The sequence below is a fragment of the Sporothrix brasiliensis genome (assembly GCF_000820605.1).
Source record: "Sporothrix brasiliensis 5110 chromosome Unknown Cont21, whole genome shotgun sequence".
In the NCBI taxonomy this organism is placed as follows: Eukaryota; Fungi; Ascomycota; class Sordariomycetes; order Ophiostomatales; family Ophiostomataceae; genus Sporothrix; species Sporothrix brasiliensis.
The window spans coordinates 2,059,023-2,081,057 of record NW_024467140.1 but is presented as its reverse complement, the minus strand read 5'-3'; the positions used below and the strand labels follow the sequence as shown (position 1 = coordinate 2,081,057).

The following is a 22,035-nucleotide window of genomic DNA, read 5'->3' as shown; positions in this document are numbered from 1 at the left end:
TCCAGTCAAATGGTCAGACAAATGCTGTGTGACAGACATAGAAGGGAAACCGAGCAAAATAAGCGACACGACCTGCAACTATACACTTTGTCGTACTCTTCACCCGTGCTTAGTGTGGACAATCGTCAGTAAAATTATCGTCAGTACAATGGACTTGTTCGTATGTAGAGACGGCTTTTGCGTGCCATTGCCAGTGCAAAACGATAAAATTAGGAGGCGTGGGTTGTTACGTCAACGAGTGCATATTTTAGTCGTTTGAATGTGGATATATGTATATTTAATTTGTAGCTCCTTTTGAGGTTTTGATTATTTGTTTGGAAATAAGATTTCGTCTTCGCGACACGCCGAGCTTATATCTCCACGCTCTCTCCACTGTCAATTTGCCAGTCTCCACGGCGAATCCGCATGGCTTCCCGTTTATGGTGCTCCTTGACAGCACCGCGCCAGCGGACTAGAGCCCGCTCGCACTCCGCCGCTGCCTTCACACCGCGCTCTCGCGCAACAATGGCAAGGAACCACCTCAGACGGCTTGTCCGGCCAGGCATGGCATCGTCGAGGTCGCGGGTGACCAGGTGGAAAAGAGCGCGGAGAATAGTAGGCGAGGCCAGGGGCAGGGACGGGGCCGGCATGGAGACGGGGAGCGGTAGAGAATGTTTCATGCCCTGCAGCCTTGCCTTCTCCGCCTTGCTTGTGTTCGAGGCAAGAATTGCCCAGCACAGCTCGACGCCACGGAGCGCGCGCCGGGGTACCAGGTTCGGCGCTAGAGCAAAATGCATAGCAAGCTTTTCGATGAGGCCGACTGTAGCCGCTCCCAGCTCCTTGGCAGGCTTGTACGTCACATTCGATTTCGGTTTCGATTTTGGCTTCGACTTTGATAATTTCGCGGGGTCTTGGCTTGCGTTCATCGCATGGGAGACGGGTGTGCCTTTGCTGCGGGGCAGTAGGTCGAGCGCATGGGACACCTGGCCCGGCGACAGTTTGCCAGCATCGAGAGCCGTGCCCAGATCATTGGCAAACTTGTCCCAAAAACCAATGTTCCAAAAGGGTTGGGCTGGCGGGGGCGTTTGCAGGGGGATGGTGCTCGTATACATCCCGTGCAGTTGTATCGCCGTCTCGAGGTCACCAGCAGCCCAAGCCAGTGACTCGTAAAACGTGTTCGGTGGGAACGTGGGGAGCCCAGCTTGCACAGAGCATTGTGAAGAATCTGAGGACTGGGCCGACTGCATGTGCGCCAGCAGCGCGTTCAACGACTCGACGAGCACGTCCGGTGCCTCACGGCCCAGCTTCTCGCGCAGGCCCCGCAAGAGGCTCACGTACAGGGCCACGCACTGGCCGCGGCTGTGCTTGGGCCAGAACACGGCCAGCGCGAGCGCCGCCAGCGCACAGGGGTGGCTGTACGCTGCGTTCACGTCCTGCAAGGCCAGCGCCGCCATGGTCTGCTCAAACGAGCGCCGCACCTGCTGCGTGACGTAGCCTCGGCTGATCCACTGGGCGAGCAAGAGCTCACACAGGTCGACATGGCCGAGGTGTGCGCTGCGCATGTGCCACGCGTTGTTGCTGGCAGCAGTTGCTATCTGTGTTTCGGTTTCTGTGGCCGCGAGTATTGGTATCCTTGGTTCTTCTTGTGCGTCCTGTGTTGTTTGTGTCGTCTGTGCTGTCGTGGCCACCTGTGTTGTCTCAGCTTGAGCCTGTGACGCCGACGACTGCAGCTGCGACATGGTCTTGAAGAGGCAGTCTTGCCGCACACTGGGCATGTGTGCCAGGGTGAGCAGCCAACCCGAAATGGTGGAGGAAGAGGTCGTAATGGTGTGATTCGTCATGGAGATCTTGGCGTCGGGCGGGCCGCTGTTGCTCGAAGGCAAAGAGGCCGCGACCAGTAGATTGGTGGTCGCATCGATGAACTTGCCATGCTGACCAACGTCAATGTGCTCAAGGGCGTCGGCAATCTCCTGCGTCTTGGCTCGCGTGAGGATATGGGACGATTCTTCTGCCGCATTCCTTGTTTCCGTGAGCGTACTTGTGGCCAGATTCTGGTCGACAAAAACGGCGCACAGATGCGGCGGGAGAAGATCCGCCACGCTCGTGAGAAACTGAGGTGGTGTGGCCAACAGTGTCTCGAGTGCCATTGTCATCACCCGTGGACTTCTGTTCCTACGGCTGTCTGTGCTGCTGCTGTTGGGCAACAGCTGTGAGACGTAGACATAGAGGTCGCGCCAGAAAGTAACACCATAGTCGCTCGCCGTGAGAAGACGACATGCACGAATGCCCTCCAGCACGGCAGAATACAGCTTTGACGCATTTGTTTGAAGCGCATGCTCTCCTTCCTTATCGCTCAGTCCCTTCCAAATCAGACCAACTGCTTCACGAGACTCGTCGACGGTCATAGCGGCAAGGGCCAGGTGTGACCGGAAATCCCTGCATATATCGTCTAACTGGCGACTAAAGTCCTGATCCGATAGAGTGGGGATGGACTCGCGCCAGGTGTGCACTTTTGTGAACATGAGCTGGGCGGCCATGCTCCGTTGCATTGGCTCGATTGACTCTGCCGGCGATGCTGCTTCAGACACGGGCTGCTCACCGCCGAAGCCTGCAAGCCATGCAGGAAAGACTGACGTGCTGCTTTCCCGACGGCGTCCGCGGCTGCTGTTGTCTTGGACTTGCCGTGATGACACCACGTTTTGTTCTGACAGCTCCTCTGCCCTCCGTGGTGGCGACCATGTCCATTCCCGCAAATCTGGCGCATTCGGCAGTCCCCATGCTGGCAGAAGAGGTCCACCGGGGCCAAGCGACAGCTGCGAGCTGAGCTGGTCGGTCATCTGGCGCTTCCCAAGGCGGCGGCGGCTTTCGAGCGGTCCCGGGACATTGCTAGCAAAGCGTCGAGTGGGCGTCGTAGAGGTAGGCGGTGCGGCGATGCGACAGTAGTGGGAAAATGCGCGGGCCAGAACCAAGTCGGTGATCCAGATGCCGTCGAGGGCGGCGGCAGAAGTGGATGCGCCGGGAGAGCTTGTGAGGTGGCTACGGACAGCGCGGCAGCACCTCGACGCTGGCTGTGGAGCCATCGGAGGCAAAGAGGACGAGAGTGACGGCCTTCCCGAGACGGGGAAAGGGAAGGCCGCAAGAAGATGTGGCCGAAGGTCGCGGTTTAATTTGTTTTCAGAATTCGGGCCTCAATATCGTCGCATGGTAACGTAGGGCGAGGGATACGAGGTCGGGGTCGGTATTCGCACCACCGAGGTCAAGATTTGCCAGAACCCGAGTTCCTAATCCCGCCGGTCAATTGGTGGCGGCGGAGAACCTTTCGTCGTGTGCCGGTCGTCGATGTTGAATGCTGTTCCTGAGCTTCGATTTGGTGTGGATATTGTGTGCTCGTTTTTTGCGGGCAGTTGGGGTGGGGCCTCTTCAGCCTGTCCGTCCAACCAGAAACCGAGGATTGAATACCACTGCCACTTCCCTTTGCAGTGTACAGTGTGCATAACCCGTGCGTGAAGAGCCAATTCATACTGTACTGTCACCGATCTGCAGCCACCATGTCGCTCTACCTTATCGCGCTTTTACCCGTCCTGGGGAAAGGCCGACCCAGGCCCGTCGCCCACTGTAAAATACGATTCTCGGCAAGCCGAGATGGTGGGGCAGGAGCTTTTCAGAAGCTTTTCTCGTGTCTTAATCAGAGAGGAAGGCACGGCCGAGACGCGGGACTTGAACTGTGGCTCCAGACAGAGAATAAGACCAGATGCAAAACTCGGCTGCCGCGGACGGAAAAACGAGAGACAATAAATCGACAGGGCCACATCAACGCTGTGCATAATCATCTCGCCATCAATCACACCTCCATTCCCAGCAACGCACGGCTGGCCATCTCTCTACACATCACTGCAACTATGGGTCACGATTTCGCGCCGATGAAGAACGACCTGATCATCCGGGCCGCCAAGGGTAGGCATTGGAAGGGGATGGCAACCATATGGACAGAATAGAATGCCCAATTGAACACGGACCACGGGCTAACAATGCGTTGCAAACTGTAGGCGAAAAGGTCGAGCGGCCCCCGATCTGGATCATGCGCCAGGCCGGCCGCTACCTGCCCGAGTACCACGAGGCCAAGGGCGACCGCGACTTCTTCGAGTGCTGCCGCAGCCCCGAGGTGGCATCGACCATCACGCTGCAGCCGGTGGAGCGGTTCGCCGGGCTCCTGGATGCGGCCATTATCTTTTCGGACATTCTGGTCATTCCGCAGGCGCTTGGCATGGTCGTCGAGATGGTCGACAAGAAGGGCCCGCACTTCCCGCAGCCGCTGGTGTCGCCCGACGACGGGCAGTACGAGACGGTCGTGGCCAAGGACACGCTGGCGGCGGTCGAGGAGCTGGACTACGTGTACAAGGCGATCACATTGACGCGCACCAAGCTGCAGGGCCGCGTGCCGCTGATCGGCTTCTGCGGCGCACCGTGGACGCTGCTGTGCTACATGGTCGAGGGCGGCGGCACGAAGCTGTTTGTGCAGAGCAAGACGTGGCTGTACCGCTACCCCAAGGAGACCAAGGCGCTGCTGCACAAGATCGCCGAGGTGTGCGTAGAGTACCTGGCGCGGCAGGTGCAGGCGGGCGCGCAGCTGGTGCAGGTGTTTGACTCGTGGGCGGGCGAGCTGTCGCCGGCGGCGTTCCGCGAGTTCACGCAGCCGAGCCTGGCGTACATTGTGGAGCAGCTGCCGAAGCGGCTTGCCGCGCTGGGACTGGAGCGCGTGCCGATGATCCTGTTCCCCAAGGGCGCGTGGTACGCGCTGGACGCGTGCTGCAACAAGGAGACGCTGGGCTACGACGTGGTCGGTCTGGACTGGCAGCACGACCCGGCGGCGGCGGTGGCCACGCGTGGCGACCGCAAGGTGGTGCTGCAGGGCAACGCAGACCCTGGCATACTGTACGGTACGGAGGAGGGGATCACGCAGACTGTGAAGGAGATGGTGGAGGGCTTTGAGTGGAAGAAGCGGCAGTCTGGGTGGATTGTGAACCTGGGCCACGGCATCACGCCGTTTGTCAAGCCAGACACCCTCAAGTTCTTCCTGGAGGAGATCCACCGGCAGACGAAGCTGTAAAGCAGTTGGCCGGAAATCAAAAAGAAAGGAGTAAAGGCAAAAAAAAAGTGCAACAAGTACATGGGTTTCGGCTTATGTGTTTCTACAAAATGTTGGGTATCTTGACTCTAGAAAAAAAAGAACAAAGTGTATTATTCTGTTTCTAGTCTAGTCATATCGGCACGTCATTCATCCATCATCTCCCAAGCTATCATAACTGACCACGATCCATGACGTCGCCCAGGCCCGCTTTCCTCCGAGTCGCCGACACACTGCCTGGCTCTGCCGGTTCTTGGCACTGACATCAGCGGCACACCAGCCGTCACCCTTTGCGTCGTCAGCGATGCCATTTCCTGATTGTCCGTCGACTGTGGCATTAAACACGCCGCAGTACTGCCGCAGCAACCGTGCCGCCAGGGTCTTGGCCAGGCCGCGGCCCCGGTACTTGGGTTCCGTATGCAATGTCCACAGCGAGCCGTCCACGCCCACAAAGGCCCAAGCTTGGAGGGTGCCGTCCTGTCCTTTGGTCGCAGCCTTTTCTCGCAGTGCGACACTGGGCACGCCTAGCAGTGTATGCACGGTACGCGGAATGGACGTGCGGCTGATGACAAGGGAAGCATCATCATGGGATCGCACCCTATCCCAGGACAAGGAAGCGCGGGCGCCGTCCGGGCCGTCCGCCACGTCCTCGTGGATACCCGTCACAAGCTCCGTGTCCTCCGGTTGCGACAACACTGGCACATCCTCGAAGCGGAAGAGCCACTTGTCGAAGGCGTCAAAATACGTCAAGACGATGGCAGTGCGGTCGGGATCGTCAGCCGCGTTGCCCGGGCTCTGCAAAAGGTAGCGGATGCCATCATGGATGTTGGCTTTGACGTTCTTGACAACGTCCGCGGCTGTGCCCTCCGTACCAAAGCGACCAGGAAAACGGACCGCCAGAGCGGGTGCAACGTCTTGGGCAATGGCGCGGATGCGACGAAGTAGGGCCAGCACGAGACGGCGGCTGCGGGCACGGCGCGCGGGCGACCACGCGGACACAAGCTCGGCGCCGCGGTCGACGACCCAGGACGCGGGCTGGTCGTTGTCGGCGGCATACAGGTCCGCGCCAGCGGGAAGCGACTGGTCTTGGTCGGACGCATAGATCCAGGTAGCCGTCTCCCGGGCCTTGGAAAGGTCCACAAAGGCAGCCGCAAAGGGCGTGTGGACGGCGTCGTCTTCCGCCTCCGGCGGCACCTGGGCCCCGTCGTAGGCAAATAGGACGCGGGCATACTCGGAAGTGCCACTGCCCGACAAACCATTCGAGTTGATGCCGTCAAAGGCGCCGGCGGCAACCTGCAGGCGACGGAGGACCTGCAGCGAGTAGGGCAGGTGGGCGCGAAGAAGGCGCAACTGCGCCTGCGTTGGCTTCACGGGGATCTCCTCGATAACCATATCTGCGGTGGGCAGAAGGACTGACTGCACTTGGTAGCAACCCAATCCATGTATCCTGTACTAGCTCGTCGAACCAGAATATCCCGTATGTTGACCGTCGTGTCAGAGTCAAGCCAAGGCACGTCTGTTGGGGTCCGTGTTGATAGGCCTTCTTTGGTCTCTTCCTGAAAATAACACGGCCGGTACCTGACTACCTGAACGGGGATTTTTATAAATCAATCTTTGCGCCCGCAATTCGACGTGGGGATTGCGAAATTGTGCTCACTCCAATTCATGTGGTGGTTTCGAAGCCAGAGCCGATTTACGATGGCTCTAGCTGTGAGTCACATTGTATGCCAGGCCTCACAGTGACGGTGCAAGTGTAACTATTAACGCCGTATGCACGGCCGCCGGTAAGATCAGCGAAAGAGGACGACCGGCATGCTTTGGTGGTAAAACAACAGGCAGGACAGAAGCAAAGCTTGTCCTTTGTTGTTTTGCGCTTTTGGACAAGACAGGAAGCAGGTTGCCATCCTAGTCGTTTTCCCCAATGTGCGTTGTCCCCTTCAAAACTCTCCACACTGATGGTTGCATGTATCTGGTGCTGTCCGTCCCTCTCTATCTTTCGTTATCGATATGGCAATTCAAGATGCAGATATGCATGCAGGACGGAGCGTTTCGTTGCGATCTGTTATCTCTCAGGCTCCAATGTGACATCTGCTCGTCTAATCTCTATCTTTCACCGCTCATTCTGTTCCGCCGTGATACTTACTTGGAACAACATCCCAGTGTGCAGCTGGAATTGAGTGAAACAGGACAAACGACAGAAAAACGAATACGTTGTAAGAGACACGAGAAAAGCAGACGTGAGAGAAATGTGCCATAAACTGACTGGTTGACAAATATAGGTAAGGCGTGCGATACGGTCAGTGACTCTCAAAAAGACGACGGGCGCTATCCGACAAACCGTTGTCCAAAACCTAGAAATACATCATGTTTGCATGGGGTAATAATAAAAGACATGAAAAATCGACAAATCACCATACTAGAGAAAGCGCCAACCATTTATGCGGAATGCGCCAAAGACAATGAAGACAAGACAAAACAGAAACGCGAAAACATGCTTCGCTGAGCATGTACGGAAACGACCAGAAACAAAGTTAGAAAAGAAAGAAAACGAAAACGAAAACGAAAACGCCAGGCCATGATGATGCTACACAGCGACCAAATCCCAACAGCCCGATGATCGACCTCCTTTTTTGAGCGTATGCACGCGCGCATACGCGCGCAGAAAAACAAGACGAGAATGCAAGAAAAAGAGACAGCGGACACCGTCTACTTCTTGCCCAGCAGCCACTCCTTGCCCTTGGTGGCCAGGCTCTTCTCGGGTTGCTCGGGCCGCTGGGTGGGTGACCGGGGCTTCTTGCCGTTGGTGTCGTTGCTGCTGCGCAAGGTGGCAGACGAGGCGGACGATGTCGGGTGGGCATCGTCGGGGACGGCCGAGCCAGCGGAGGCCCCGGCAGCGGCCTCCGCGTCCGCCGAGCCGGCCTTGAAGACGTTGCCGGCACCGCCACGGCCAGCGTGGGTTGCGCCACTGCTGTGACGACGAACGACACTAGGAGAGGTTAGTGGACACGCGTGATGTTGCCTTGAGACGCAAAGACGGGTGGGGTGGATGCACGTACGGTTCCACGTCCTGGCGGGCGCGCGTCTCTTTCGGGTCGGTGTTCTTGGCCATGTTGCCGGTTCCGCCACGACCGGTGGTCACGACGGACGTCCGCAAAACGGGGGTCTCGAGGTCCTTGGGCTGCAGCTTGGGGGACTTGGTGCTGTCAGCCATGTTGCCGGCGCCGCCGCGGCCATACGAAGCAAGATGGCCAGTCATTTTGACGTTGTCTGGCTGTGGTGGCGGTAGGGGAGGTAGTGGAAGAGGAGAAAAGTACGGGAGAGAGTGGGAATGAGTGTGGGAGAACGTGAGCTGAACTCGAGTGAGCTGTTATGGCTTTGTTGAGTTGAATGGCGTGAAGGGACGAGTGTCGATTCGAAGCAAAGGGGACGGGACGGTCAGCTCTTTATGCTGAGCAGGAGGTGGACAGTGCGCTTTGCTGTTTTGTTTTGGTCACGATGGCGGAAAAGAAAAACTTCCAAAGGAGGGGAGCGACGGTACAAAGGCAAAGAGAAACGAGGCTGCGCAATGCGTTGCCCCTAAGAAGGGTAACCAGGGGCGTCTAACACGACTGGACAGGGGAGAGTGAGGGGAACGTGGCCTTGGCCTGGGCCTTGTGGGACGTCACGTCACCTGCGCTCCAGGGAAAGAATGGCCGTTCCAGGGGATGGAGTGCTGGGAAAAAACCACTACGGCACACACAGTTCTTGGGCAGAATTGATCACACGGAAGGCAAAAAAAGTTTTTTTTCTGTCCCAGGCCGTTCAATCGACTCCACAGGGGATGTGCGTTTGCGATGCAAGCTGTCGACAGTCTCTGCTGTGCGCACGCCAGATCGTTCTCAGCCATTGCGGTCTTTGCGCTCTCATAGCGAAAGGGGCCAAGAAAGGTCTTGCTGGGCGCACCTGCTGAACATGGTGGCATCGTCCTACCCCCCAAAAAAACAACGAGAATGGCATGCCTTCTGAGAGCTGAAAATATGGCTGAGGCATTCTGAGGCAGTGGTTTACGGTGTTCACTGTTCACCCTTCTTTGATCCTGACCTTCACATTTGCCCAGCGGCGCTGCTCTTTGACAGGGTGCATTCCAGGAATTATCAGTGCGGACGAGCTTTGCCATAGAAAAGGGACGGTCTGGGCTGAATGGGCCAGGATGCGACTGAAAATGCAGAAAGGTGGCAGAACGGGAATTGGTAAATTAAAACGTAATGAAAATCCGTTTTAGGGGGTCTTTTGGTACTATTTTACACGACGTCGGTTTTTAGTGCACAATTGGTCCGTCGGTCCATAGGCGAAGAAACGCGCAATTCTGTTGCCATACGCACTTACACCCAAAATGAAAGTTGCAAAAAGGCACAAGATCAAATGGTCAAAGACAAGACCTGGGCTAGCACCTTAGTGCTCCCAGAACAGGTCACGCCTACACGTTTGGATGCCACCAGAGCTACGCGAGCTGGACGTGCTCGGCATGCCTGGGCTTTCTGTTGTGTGTGGCCAGGAGACGAGCGAGCAGAGCGTGTTTCTGGCTACTGGGCATATCGTCGTCGCCATGCGACGCCGTCCTCCCTACTTGCCTTGCGTTAGTCGCTCTTCGCCTCATTTGCGCGGCTGATGGCGCCTTCCGCCGCGACTGGACAACATCACGGAACTCAATTATCACGGAACTCAATTCCACATCATGGCTACGAAAGCTTGCGCAACCTTCACATGTAGGAAGCAGGCGGGCAGGCTAGTTGTGAAGACATGTCCTGCTTGTGGGCCTATGTCCACGGGACTGACATACTGAAATGGGAAAAAAGGAACATCTGTAAAGATTCACATATTCAGGAAAATTGGAATCCATATGAGATGCTTGTACGATTTTTGCTTCTACGGAAGCACCGACCAGCCACGATTCTTTGCATGTCATTGTAAATTATTCCAGAGTTTATATGTGCTTTACGACTGCAGATTACGCCTTGCATTGTAAACATGCGGTGACGAGAGACAGACGCCTCCCAATTGGGTGTCGTTTGACCGTATATTTTCTTACAAGAAATGAAAACAATGTGACGATGGCTCGGTATAGCAACTTATCGTATACAATTCATGCAAATGTTTAGAAAGGTGCTGTAGTTTTGTTTTCCTCAGACTTCGGGACTACGCAAACTGCATCTTGCTCAAGTTCAAAGTACCAGGGCCAAGCACACCCAATGGATCCCCCACGACTTAAATAGCCCTTTTATTTTCTGCCTCTTCGCCCTACGAGCGTCACCCTGATTGCGAACGTGTAAGCTTGGCTCGTGGTGCGGGTGCCCCTCGATTGCCTTACGTATAGCCTAACGTACGAGGAATATAAATATATAAAAAGAAAATATATAAATAAACTATTATATTAAGTAAAGTTGCAGGAAAGACAAGAGGACGAAATCTCACACCCCACCCTCGAGAACATAAAGGCGAAATGAAGGTCGATGGAGAACAAGCCGGGGTCCAAAACCAGGGACCTCAATCACGACAGCAGACATTTGAAGCACCTGGGGTAGTTTGACGCCAACGTTGTGGCCCGAGCCAGCGCCTTGGCCTTCCTACCCCAATCAATGCAAGAGAGCTCTTGGTTTGCCATTTTTCTGTTGCCTTCTCGGGAAAGAAAGCTTTCCCAGGATCAGCTGCTGCATGGTTTTTTAAGTGCGGCCTGCAGAGGAGGAAAGGGTGTCGTCACTTGCTACAGGGCTGTGCACACCATTGGATGTCAGAGGTCAGAGATGTTTGCAGGTGTGGTGATGGGTGATGGTACTTGTTTGTCGGGCAAAGGAGAGCTTTCCCAAACTCAGACAAGAAAATCCAGGCTGCCGTAGCTTTTCCAGGGCCAAGCGACGGGGAGGCACCCAGGTACCTCCTCTTGCAAGGCCAAAAATGCACGATGGAAAAGTTGATGCGGCTGAGGGCTTGTCAAACCGAGCTAGACTTACTGATAGGGTCTTGCTGGCTTCCTCACAGCTCTCCTCTTTATTCGCTGAGCTTTTGCTCGAGAATCAGTGTCGTGCTCGTCCAGTGGAATACGCCAAAGCTGTCGGCAAAGCTCTGCTGGCGAGCTGTTGAGTCGTGCAGTCGACCTATCCGGATTGGGAAATACGAGCTTGTAGCTCTGCTGATGATGTAACCGCTGTCAAATATATGTTATAGTAAAAAACAAACTGGCATTTCAAAGAGGCAAGCAGAAGCGAGGGATATGCTTCCCACGTCGGAGGCCTTGGTACATCATGTTAGCATTTGGCGGCACTTGTTTTCTCGTTTCGAGGGAGAGAGTATCTCAATCAGCAGCCTGTTTCCCAAGAACCAAAGCCCCGGGTCCTCGAGGCCAGGGAGAGACAGCGAATGAAAGGAAGACACTTTCTGTTACCGGAAAGCCCGTTTTGGGTGCGTCAAAGACTGAGACACCACGTTTTCACTTGCGTCCTGATTCTCGGATCTCGGATCCTTTGTACGATGTACGGAATCTCCATTGGTTCAATCGAGAAAGCATATCCCTTGCTCCCGGACAATGGATGAACGAGGGAGACGGAAGAAAGAACATTGGCCAGCGGCAGGCAAACGCAGAACCTGTTAGTTCCCAATCCACTCGGACGTAACTTTTGCGTCACACGACCGCCGGTGTTTCGGTCAAGGCCGCGCGCACAGCAAAGTAGTATGGGGGGGGGCTGTTCAATTCATAAAGGTATCGCGAAATGTATTGTGAAAACCTCTGCACTGTATATATGGCGAAGCTAATGAGACAGCCGCCGAAGAATTCCACGCCGCCAGTCTAAACAATGTAATACAACCTGTAGACATGGTATACCAAAACATTCTCTTAAGCAAGATAGACACCCAACCGCATAGAAAAGCCATCCAAAAAAATTCAAAAATTCAAAAGATATCACAAAAACGTAACGAAATGAAATAACCCATGCACACCTATTCAATAGAACCTGGCTTCCCTCAGGGGTTGCACGCAAAACTGGATACACCGTATTGCCGCGACCAAGACCATTGCTGCTGTTGGTGGGCAGACAAAAAACATAGGCAGCATCCAGAGGGACAAACCAGATGCTCGGAACCAAGGGATAATTTGACCAGAGGACACAGACCAAAGGGAATGAAAGAGAAAGGTGCGTTGAATAAAGTTCGCCTCCAGAACGTTGGTCCTCGCTTCGCTAGTACCAAATAAGGGGCCCGTCCGAGACGTCGTCTTAGTGGTTCTGTTGGTTCGTATTGGCTGCGGAATTCGCTCCGTCATCCTCAAGTCTTATTTTTACTCTACCAAAAAGCTGGTTCGCAAAAGTTGCCTAGGCGTTCGCGCCCGTTTTCGTGTTCGGCGACTGTGCCATAGGGTCTGGTCTTGCTGTCATCCCTGGCGTGTTAGAGACAGTATGACGCACAACCGGAAGAAGCTGAAATATGTTATTTGTTATGGAAGACGTTGTCGGTACGGTTTTGTCACTATCGGTGATGCCGTCAATGGATACGGTACCAAGGTATAGTGATGCAGTTGTGGGATGCAGTTGTGGGCCAAAAGAATGAGAAAACGATGGATAGAGACAAAAAAGCGGCTAACGACACCACCCAAGTCACAGTTTGGTGGGATCGACAGACGGCGTCCACGTTGTTGTTTGGCATCTTCACTCGTAGTCGTCGTCGTCATCGCCGCGGCCGTTCTTGCCGATGCCTTCTTTCCGGATGGGGATCTTGATTCCTTGTGTCGCAAACGTCTTGCTCAGCACCGTGCTCTCGCACACGCCCGGGAACTTCTTGGCGGAGTAGACCGTGAATACGTCACTGAAGCAAGATGCCAGGACAGGCGCCTTGCCGATGTTGACATGTTGACCACCAGGTGTTCCAGTGGGAGATCCGCCCAGTGGTCCGACGTTAACAAACGAAAAGCGCAGGCTGTCAATGTCAGTATGCAGAATAACCGTATGGGTTTCGATCATTGCAGTGAGCGATAGTGTGCTTACCGGAAGTTGCCCTCAGTACGAACACTAAGATCCTGGAGGACAAACCAGATGCCAATCTTGTCGGCAGGGTCCTGGAGCCGGAACGCACTAGCGGCCAAGCTGCCGATTAAATTCCGGGTGAACATGCCCTGCGGCTGGTTGCCCTGGATCAGGCGCTGCGTCATCATGTCACCGGGTCCACCGAAGACTCGCGGAGGGCCGTAACCCGGAGCCTGCGAAGAGAGTTGCATGCCATAATCGCCTCCGTGATAGCCGCCGTATTGGCCCGACTGGCCGTAGCCATTGGATTGGTGCATGTACGGAGGAGCGACTTGAGAGTACGCCAACTGCTGACCGTACGGATTCGCGCTCGACTGGCCATACATGCTCGATCCATAGCCCGATCCACGCGAGTCGGACTGTATTAATGGCGAGTAGGTTGGGGTGTTCTCCACCTGCTCGTACGAGGCAGGGGTCGTAGATGAAATGGAAGGCGTGGTGGTCGTATGTCGCACCAGGTTGACCTCCTTGAGTGCATCTTCTGACCACAAATCGACATTCAGCACAAACATTGTGTGCTCGATTTCACTGTGAGGGGTTACCGATTAGCAATACATTCTGCACAGGAATTTGGGTACCCTTCCGTCTGTGAGACGTGGGACAAATTTCTGCCACGTACTTGCAATCCACCTCCTTGCCGGTAGCCAGGTCTGTGACAACGATACGCACGCAAGGCGGAGGGGTAATGGGTCGTCGGTCCTACAAAGCAAATAAGAGGGGTTAGTAAAGTGAGGAAACGGAAAATGGCAGCACGCATTCCAAACCCCCGACGGACACATCTTGCAAACAAGGAAATGCTGTAAGACGCCGTCAAAAGAGACACAGATTTGTAACAGCTAGAGGCAAGGGAATGCTGGGTTGGGTTTGCCTGGTCGTACCTTGTCGCCGAAACCACACATTCGGGCACGTTTCGGTTGTTGCACAACATCGAGTCTACCAGTGCATCTCGGCGTTAGTATCATGAAGCCACAAAAAAAAAAAAAATACAAAACGCTGAGCTCGGTTTGTCTCATGCTTCGCAAGGAGCGCGGGAGCCGGAGCATGAAGGAAGGGGGAGGGTAATTAGCACCTGTAGGACCGGGTTCCCTCGCTGCCAACCGTGGGCTCAAGAGCTTTCCGCGTGGCCGCCTCCTGTTCTGGCGTGGGCTTTGGTGGTTCCAAGGCGGGCGTGGGCGACGAACGGCCCGGGTCAACAGGAGGGAGCGACGTTGGTAGTGGGGCATGCTGCGAATGTTGGCCATGTTGAGAGTGCTGTGAGTGTTGCGAGGCATGCTGAGGGTGCTGCGGATGCGACGGATGCTGAGTATGCGACGGGTGCTGAGAGTGCTGGGGATGCTGAGGATGCTGAGGATGCTGGGGATGTTGCGCGTGCGACGGGTGTTGGTATTGGTCCGCGTAACCGTGCGGCGGAGGGAGACTCATGGTGGGCAGGTGTGTCGACTGGTGCGACTGTTGATAACTCTGATGGCCGAGGGCAGGCAGTTGGTTGTGCATGTCCTGCTGCATGGCTGGCGGTTGTTGGGATTGCTGCGAGTATATATGTGTGTTCATACTGCCCACTCCAAAAGATAAGGTTAAATCAAATGTGTGGATTTGTTCTAGCAGCGCCGGTGTCACAAAAGAGGCGGCGGCGTTGGCGACAGCAGGTCACGATAGTGGGCGAAAGCGATATTGAAGAAAAGGAGGGCCGACTTCGCACGATGTTCCCGACGCCCGTGCTTTGTTTCTGTTCGGAAGCCGACTTTCACAAAGTGCCAGTGTTTGTTGTTCGTGGAGTCAAAATAGCTACAGCTTGACGGTGGTCTCCAACACGCCAAACGGGAGAACAAAGAAACACGAGCGTTCGTTTGCGTGCGATGTGTCGGTGGTGTCGAGTGAAATGACCTTACTGTATCCAGTGCGTTGGACAGGCCAAGGTAAGCAAGCTTCTGCCAATTGCGGAGGTGATAGGCTAACTTAGAGTACAGTAATGAGATGCTGGACAAGGCGGTGGGAGGCGGTTGCGAGGGCCGAAATGACCTTCACGTGGTGTCAGCTCAGTCGTCTCAACTGTCCTTGTGTCGCGTGTGGAATTGTTTAAATGAAGAAGAGAGGGTGAGAGGGGACAAAACCAGAAGCAAATGAAGGAAGAGGGGGAGATGAGAGAGAGAAAAGCACGTACCGAAAAGATAGAGGCAGACCGCAGACCGTGTATATATATATATATATATATATATCCTTGCGTACCGTTGTCAGAGTAAATGTGGGAAGATGCTTGTGCTCGAGGCCGAAGAATAACAAGGACAGGGAGAAGAAAGGCGTAATAAGTGTTGGAGAGACGATCCAGGTCCAGAGAGGCGGCACACCAGAGCCTTTTGTTTACAATAGCTTGGCCGCTTTGCTACTTTTCTCGAGCTCACGTTGCAGTAACAAGAGCGCCGTTATTGTTGCCTTTTTGTCAGCCGTTTGTGTTTGTGAGTGTATGCATGTGTCTTGCGTGGTTGGTCGCGCGGATGACGGATATTGAACGGCGGGTTGCAGAGAGGAGGGGGTGGAGGGGGCGTGTCTGGCTCGCCGCGCAAAGGAGGTGTGGGATGTGTCTGTGTGTTGCGTTTGCGTGGAGCCGCGCTGAAGAAAAAAGAGCAGGACCCAAAAGGCTGGCGGTGGGAGAGCCAAAAGAGCGGAGCAGACGGTTGACAGAAGATCACGGCAGCCAGCCAGGGGGGCTAGGTAGACCCACCAGCCGAAAAAGAGAAGGGGAAATAAGAAGAGTGCGAGACAGCAAAACCAGGGACAAGGAGCTGGCCGATGCGCGCCTTGAACGTCGTAAGCCGTGGAATTGTATTTCGTAGGCTTGGTCGGATGTCGTGCCTGTCGAGCTGAAGTTGTCGAGACGTAATTACGTCGGGAGCTGGAGCAGCAACGCGACAGCCAAGTGTGTCTGTTTTTGTCTTCTAAATTAAGCAATGCCTATCCACAAGCAGAGCACATTTGACTGAGAGCAAAGAAAGTGTGACAGCAAAGCGAGAAAATAAAAATAATAATAAAAAAAGGTATAAAAAAGTCCTGAAAGTAAGGCGAGGTACAGGTTCAGGCTTTATTTATGAGTGCTTGGTCTGATCTGCAAGGGTATGTCGTAAATGCGACATTGAGAGCAAAGTCGCAAACATGCAGTCAGACGAAAGACGAAAGACGAGGAGCCAAATTCAGAAGTCGGAGGAAGAACAGGGGTGCAGAGAGGAAGGGGGGCCGGTTGCAGGGGACAGGGGCACAGCTGCAGACTGGGCCGCAGTTCTCAAACAGGCGCGAGGGACGAATGGAGAAGAGGGACAAGTCGGCGGTCGTGGAGCTGATGATACGACGAGGGGAGCAGTCGTCGATGCGGATGAAAAAGGTGTTGAAGGTGGGAGAAGGTGGTGAAGGTCAAGTGGGAGAAGAGACGGAAGGCTCCCCGTTAAGAACAACAAGACTGTGGATGGGAGCGAGGAAGGAGCGAGGAGGCGAAACAGGGAGATGGGATGGAAAGGTAAGTTTGACAGTTGAGAAAAGAGGCTTGTTTCTCTGCTTTGGGGGGGAAGCAATCCGCATGTGGGGAGGAGCTGCCAGACAAAATAGTAGAAATACGACGGCCACATGCGAACAAGGAAAAAAGCCAGAACCTGGAACGAGCGAGGAGATGAGCTAGCGGTTCTTGGAGGACAGAGAACGGCGTTGATAAACACACTAAAAAACGAAAGAGAGCTAAAAGGCCCTGAGGAGACATAGTCAAAACCTAAAGGACACAGGCAAGAAGAAAGAAAGCATCCCAGCCTCTTTCCCTAGAGGTGTGCAGGTAGCATGGTAGCAGGTGGCAAGTCAATGGGAAATGGACTCGGGTTTCCCGTATGGATTTACGCGTGGGTGTTGGTAACTTATCCATTTACGACATATTATGTTCGACTACGAGGGCATTTGTATTGTGTCAAGTGGCTGTTGCGAAATGCCTTGGCCAGGGGGCTGGCCAGCACTTGCTCTCAGGGAACTAGCACTCGTCACGGCACGCGGAAGCTTCCTGTCTCTTGTATTTATTTGCTGTGATAGGTAGGGGACAGTTGGCAGTATGTCTGTCTGTGCTGTGGCGTGGGAAGCTGAACTGTATTTGGTGACTTATGAACTCGCGCGGACCACTGCACGGAGCAATTACTTGGGGACCATGAGGTCACTGTATCTCAAAGTGTCTTGGACATGTCGTATCGCCCGCCAGCTAGGTGTTTCTGGTGTTTTAGTGTTATGAATTGGGAGGCGCCGCGAGGAGACCATGTAAGGGTGGGTTACAGAGGACGGATAGAGGTGGGACTACAAACGGAACAAGTGTCAGGGGGTGATGGCTTGGGGGGAGAGGGACATCGACTCGCTAGCAAACGGTCTGAAGACCCAGAAATTGGGTAGTGGCGGAGAAACAAGCTACGACGTGTGCTTATTCCAAAGGGAACGAGTGTTGGAGAAGTCGGAGGAGGATAAAGTATGTCCAGAACTAGAAGGACCCAAGAAGGGGCACAGCATGTGCGGCCTAGCCAGCAATATTAACATACGAAGTAATCTTAGAGTAGAAATCAGATCTCGAGAGACAGGGCACCTGCACGAATTAGGAAGCTACGGCTACGAAGTATGCTGTGCAGCACTGACGGGGTGCCATAAGCTCAGTGTATGGAGATAGGTCATCGGTAGTGGTGGGCTTCTGTGGTCCCGTCTGTCTGTGTCAGTTCAAAACGGGAAAGAGAATGCGCCGTGCTAGTATTAATGCACTGCAAGAACCCGCCCAAAAGAGGATTAAGTTGCTACCTTGCGCGAGGATTGCTCTCCACAGTGGCTCTTGGGCGAAAACGCCTGCTCCGTAGCGAGAGTGCACGGGCGGATACTTTTTTAGGAAAAGAGGATGTGAGACAGAGGCAGACCTCGACGTGTCAAGCAGTAAAGTTGGGAGCCAAGATTTGCCCAGCATCTTCGTTGAAGAATTTTAACCAAGAATAAACAATGAAACGCAGACGTCTCTCCCTGCATACTGGCTCCTATTCAAAGTAAGAAGGAGCCAGGAGCATTGAGACGGAATTGGGGAAATGCTGTCAGCAAAAGCGCCAATAGGCCTTGGCTCCTGCCTGCCCGGCGCCCCTTCTGTCCCTGTGCCTGTTGGCTCCGGTGCGGTGGGAAACCAATAGGCGGGCTCAGCTAGTCATCTAGCGTTTAGCCCAATACGGCAAGCGCTAGCTGCTGAAGGGTTTTGGGGGCAGGGCAAAGAAGGTGCCATACCATAGGGGCGTGGAAACCCTCCGCCAACCTTGACGCAAGGGATATACGGGTTAACGACGGCGTTGGAGCGTTAGGACGTGAAAGCATGTAGGCGTTTAGGCATTGGGGCCTTTTTTTAAGCGAGGTTGGAGGGGTCTACTCGCAAGTTTCCCAGAAGGTGCGACTGCCGTGCCTTTGTTCTGGCCCCTCGCCCCTTCCGTGTGCCTGCGCTGTGAGTGTGGCGTGCGCTGTAAGATACATGTGCTGTGCCACAGACGGCATCTATCCCTTCCCAAGCTGCTGGATTGGGAAGGGACGAGTGCCAGAAATAGCGCGGTTGCATCCTACTGGGTGTGAAGGTAAAATACACCAAATGGCAGCGACCAGTAGTTCTTTCCGGTCAATGTGCCGCTGCCAAATTCAATTGCCTTTGCTCGGTTCAACGATTGCTCCGCAGGCAAGTGCGAACGAAACAATGAAAAGAGAAAAAAGGGCAAAGTGAAAACAAGCAAAAGGATGGTACGGCAATGGACTGCCTAAAAGGGCAACCATGGTCAGCCATAAATTGGCGGCTGACATCAAACTATGTACGCGGCGCGTTCTCGATGTCTTTAAACGGAATATACTCCGCACTCCGTGGCTTCATGCTCGGTACGGAGTGCTTCCAAGCTACGCATGGCACTCGTCATCGCCACCGATGTCTTAACAGGCGTACAACGCAATAGCATAGGGAGATCAGGCAACACCACCGTCGCGGCACAGCAGCTGTCGAGGCCGATCGAAGGCATGACAGGTGGCACTGGCAACAACCGAAGGAGAACGGAAGAGACCAACGCGGGAGGCCTGGAGATCCTTGGAAAACCTGGGACAGACATCAGCACAATTGGCGGCGGCAGATAACAGATGAGACCAGACATCGGTGTCGATCCAGGAGCTTCCAGGAAAAGAGGGACAGAGAGAGATTCCAAATCCCAGGCAAGCGAACTCCAGATGAGTCTCGAGAAAAGGGGCAGCCTGACATCCAGAAATCAGACGAGTATGGGGATGAATAAGAAACGACAGACCGACGGTTGCCACCAAACATTGTCAATCGCGTTGAAACGATTTAATCGCGGCTTGGCGTGGAACGTACGTCGTCCTCGATATGCATTGACGAGACGTCCAAGAATACATGAAAAGGTGCGCCGGCAAGGTCCTTTTCTTTTTCATTGTTGGGTCAAATATCGACAGACGTTGTCGAGTATGATTGGGATGAGCACATGGTCGATATAGAGAATACGAGCAGGCGCAGAGCTCGAAATGAAGATTTCGAGGAGAAAGAACGAGAAAGAACCCCACGAACAATATTGCATCGTATCTGGAGCTTGGTCATGGGGCATCCAGACACACAGACACACACGCCACAGACCTGGCTTTGGGACGGCCCAGGTGCCAGGGAAAAGGATGAGCCTCGCTGTGCCATTGGCTGAACGGAAACGAGATTGATTAATTTGCAGTTTTTGTGCTATTTTCGACCAGACTTCGCGGCATTGTCTTCTTTTCCCACCATTTTTCTTCGCCAGAGTTGCACAACCTTCCCAGCCGCGGGAGCTGTGGGAACGCCTTGGTGGATGGATGATCAGGAGATGCGCCAGAGTGAGACAAGAAAGAAAATGGAAAGGAAAAGACGACGGATGTGACAAGCCAACGAGATGAAAGAAAACAACAGACGACGAAGAGACGTTGACAAATGACACCGCTGGTGGGCTACCTGCGACTGCCGATCTACCCGGACCCAGGTTGGCGAGCTCATGGTTTCAAGGGGTTCCGTCTGTGCATGCTGTGCGTGCGACGTGCTTCGCGGACAACGCATCTTTCGATGCGTCCAAATCGGGATGAGAGGGAAGTTTTCTCTCGTCTTCTCTTGCATATCCGCCAGCCCCTCTTTTCCTGTCCTCTTCCCCTTCTTCTTTTTTTCTTTTTCTTCTATTGTGTATGTTTTACCTCCTTCTACCGTTGAACCCACAGGCAGTTTCCTCGCCAGACACCATCCCAGTGCACATCGTTATGCACATCCGCGTTCGCCGAGTCTGAGCGTCACGTTCCAGAATACTTCTTTCTCTCCTCGATTCTTTCCGGCCTGCTGGCTGACAGGGAGTGTCCGTGCGGTGTCAGTATGGCGACTGCATTGTCGTCAATCATCCTGTATCAGATGCATACCTCTGCTTTTCCTTTCTTTCCCTTATTTGTCTCTTCTTCGTTCATGTTCACCTCTCGTACGCTTCTCTCATGCGTCTGGCGTGTGTCGATCTAGAGCCGCAAAGTAAACGACCGTGGAACGATGGAGGACTCTAGAAACGGAGGAACGGTGTCTAAGCGGGATTCACCGTCTAAGCACACCGGTGCAGCCCGACGGTGGTATCTTCCAGGATTTTATTGACACCCAGTTCCAGGGAAACCAATAACCCGTTGTAATAGAGAGTTCGAAGTTCATCTCTTGCGTCTCCAGATGACCCAGAACCACTGTCAACATGGCAATCTTGATGTTCGTTGTATCCGTCCCCGGCGTCGTATTACTCCCTCTACCATACGTGCGCAATTCCTCACACTTACAGCTAGTTTTTCTACAGCTCAGCTTTGTCTTCGTTGCGCCGCCGCTGACTCTCATATCACAAAAAGCTGAAAGGACAGGATGCACTAGAAGACGGTAGTGTCTCTTCATTTGAGGAGCCATTACGGTGCATTTACAGAAAGAAGTTTAAATGACCAAGGGGGTCTATCACAGGGTCAAATGCCGAGCCTAATTATATTCGGAGCATTTTTTATGCCTCCGCAGAATCGAGCCGCCGAGCAAGGAATGGAAACCTTTATCGACAGAAAATGTGGGCGGGGAGGGAAATGACCATAGCGCCTGGTTACATCACTGTAATCTCTTTCCTGGGGCGGATGCTACAAAACCTCCCAGTCCCTCCCCCTGTCATCGCTTTCGAAGGGAGGTGGGAGATGTTATCAAGTGTGTACATACGCCGTACGTTGTACTATTTTGCTTCCTCCGCGCGGAAAGAAGTAAAATAAAAATAAATAAAATACGACGTCTTGCCGTCTCTGTCAATGTCACACTCGCATTGTTTTTTATTATTATTATCCAACCCCCGGTCACTCGGCTTCTCTCCTTGCTAATCTCGCTGTGGCTCATGCCGTAGTACCACCGTGGAAGGGGCAGTTAAAAACATGACGAGGCCAAAAAGAAAAGTATGGCGGGTGGCTTGTTACATCAGACATGCAAGAGAACAGCCACACACCCTTTTTCATATTTTGCTCTGAGGCAACACTAAGAGGTGACAGCTGGCATGCATAATCAAGTCGCACAGGACACGACATGAACAAGTCAAGAGCGACACAAAAGATATGGATGGGATGCCGCTCCATAAAATGTTGTGCACCATAACTTTTCGTGCCGCGAAACATGCAGCGATCCGGGTTTCGGGCGCTTTTTGAGATGTCGCTGGCTCTACGGGCGTCGCTCCACATGTCGCCAGTATATTGTATATTGCTTCTGGCGAATAAAATATTGCCAGCCCTCCCATGTCTGCTCAACAATAAGATGGCTTCCGGGTCACTGGGATGTATGAATGGGGTTTCGTACTGTCCACGGCA

General features: G+C 53.9%; 6 protein-coding genes across 6 annotated transcripts; 2 read left to right on the top strand and 4 right to left on the bottom strand.

Moving 5' to 3' along the window:
• Positions 1–350: 350 nt before the first annotated feature.
• Positions 351–3,059, bottom strand: SPBR_04671 (uncharacterized protein; the record flags this gene model as incomplete). Its single annotated transcript, XM_040762948.1, has 1 exon — positions 351–3,059. The coding sequence occupies one exon, from the start codon at positions 3,057–3,059 to the stop codon at positions 351–353; it is 2,709 nt and encodes a 902-aa protein (XP_040615636.1).
• Positions 3,060–3,878: 819 nt separating this feature from the next.
• SPBR_05062 (uroporphyrinogen decarboxylase) lies at positions 3,879–5,086 on the top strand (the record flags this gene model as incomplete). Its single annotated transcript, XM_040763339.1, has 2 exons — positions 3,879–3,933; positions 4,026–5,086. 2 exons carry the CDS (start codon positions 3,879–3,881, stop codon positions 5,084–5,086), a joined length of 1,116 nt encoding a protein of 371 aa, XP_040615635.1.
• A 168-nt stretch (positions 5,087–5,254) lies between these two features.
• On the bottom strand, positions 5,255–6,496 carry SPBR_08933 (uncharacterized protein; the record flags this gene model as incomplete). The annotated part of the gene is made up of 1 exon (XM_040767059.1): positions 5,255–6,496. One exon carries the CDS (start codon positions 6,494–6,496, stop codon positions 5,255–5,257), a length of 1,242 nt encoding a protein of 413 aa, XP_040615634.1.
• Positions 6,497–7,810: 1,314 nt separating this feature from the next.
• Positions 7,811–8,360, bottom strand: SPBR_05358 (uncharacterized protein; the record flags this gene model as incomplete). Its single annotated transcript, XM_040763635.1, has 2 exons — positions 7,811–8,072; positions 8,161–8,360. The coding sequence occupies 2 exons, from the start codon at positions 8,358–8,360 to the stop codon at positions 7,811–7,813; spliced, it is 462 nt and encodes a 153-aa protein (XP_040615633.1).
• A 4,420-nt stretch (positions 8,361–12,780) lies between these two features.
• On the bottom strand, positions 12,781–14,577 carry SPBR_04854 (uncharacterized protein; the record flags this gene model as incomplete). Its single annotated transcript, XM_040763131.1, has 3 exons — positions 12,781–13,048; positions 13,117–13,683; positions 14,234–14,577. 3 exons carry the CDS (start codon positions 14,575–14,577, stop codon positions 12,781–12,783), a joined length of 1,179 nt encoding a protein of 392 aa, XP_040615632.1.
• Positions 14,578–19,074: 4,497 nt separating this feature from the next.
• SPBR_05444 (uncharacterized protein) lies at positions 19,075–19,299 on the top strand (the record flags this gene model as incomplete). The annotated part of the gene is made up of 1 exon (XM_040763719.1): positions 19,075–19,299. The coding sequence occupies one exon, from the start codon at positions 19,075–19,077 to the stop codon at positions 19,297–19,299; it is 225 nt and encodes a 74-aa protein (XP_040615631.1).
• Between the last annotated feature and the right edge of the window lie 2,736 nt (positions 19,300–22,035).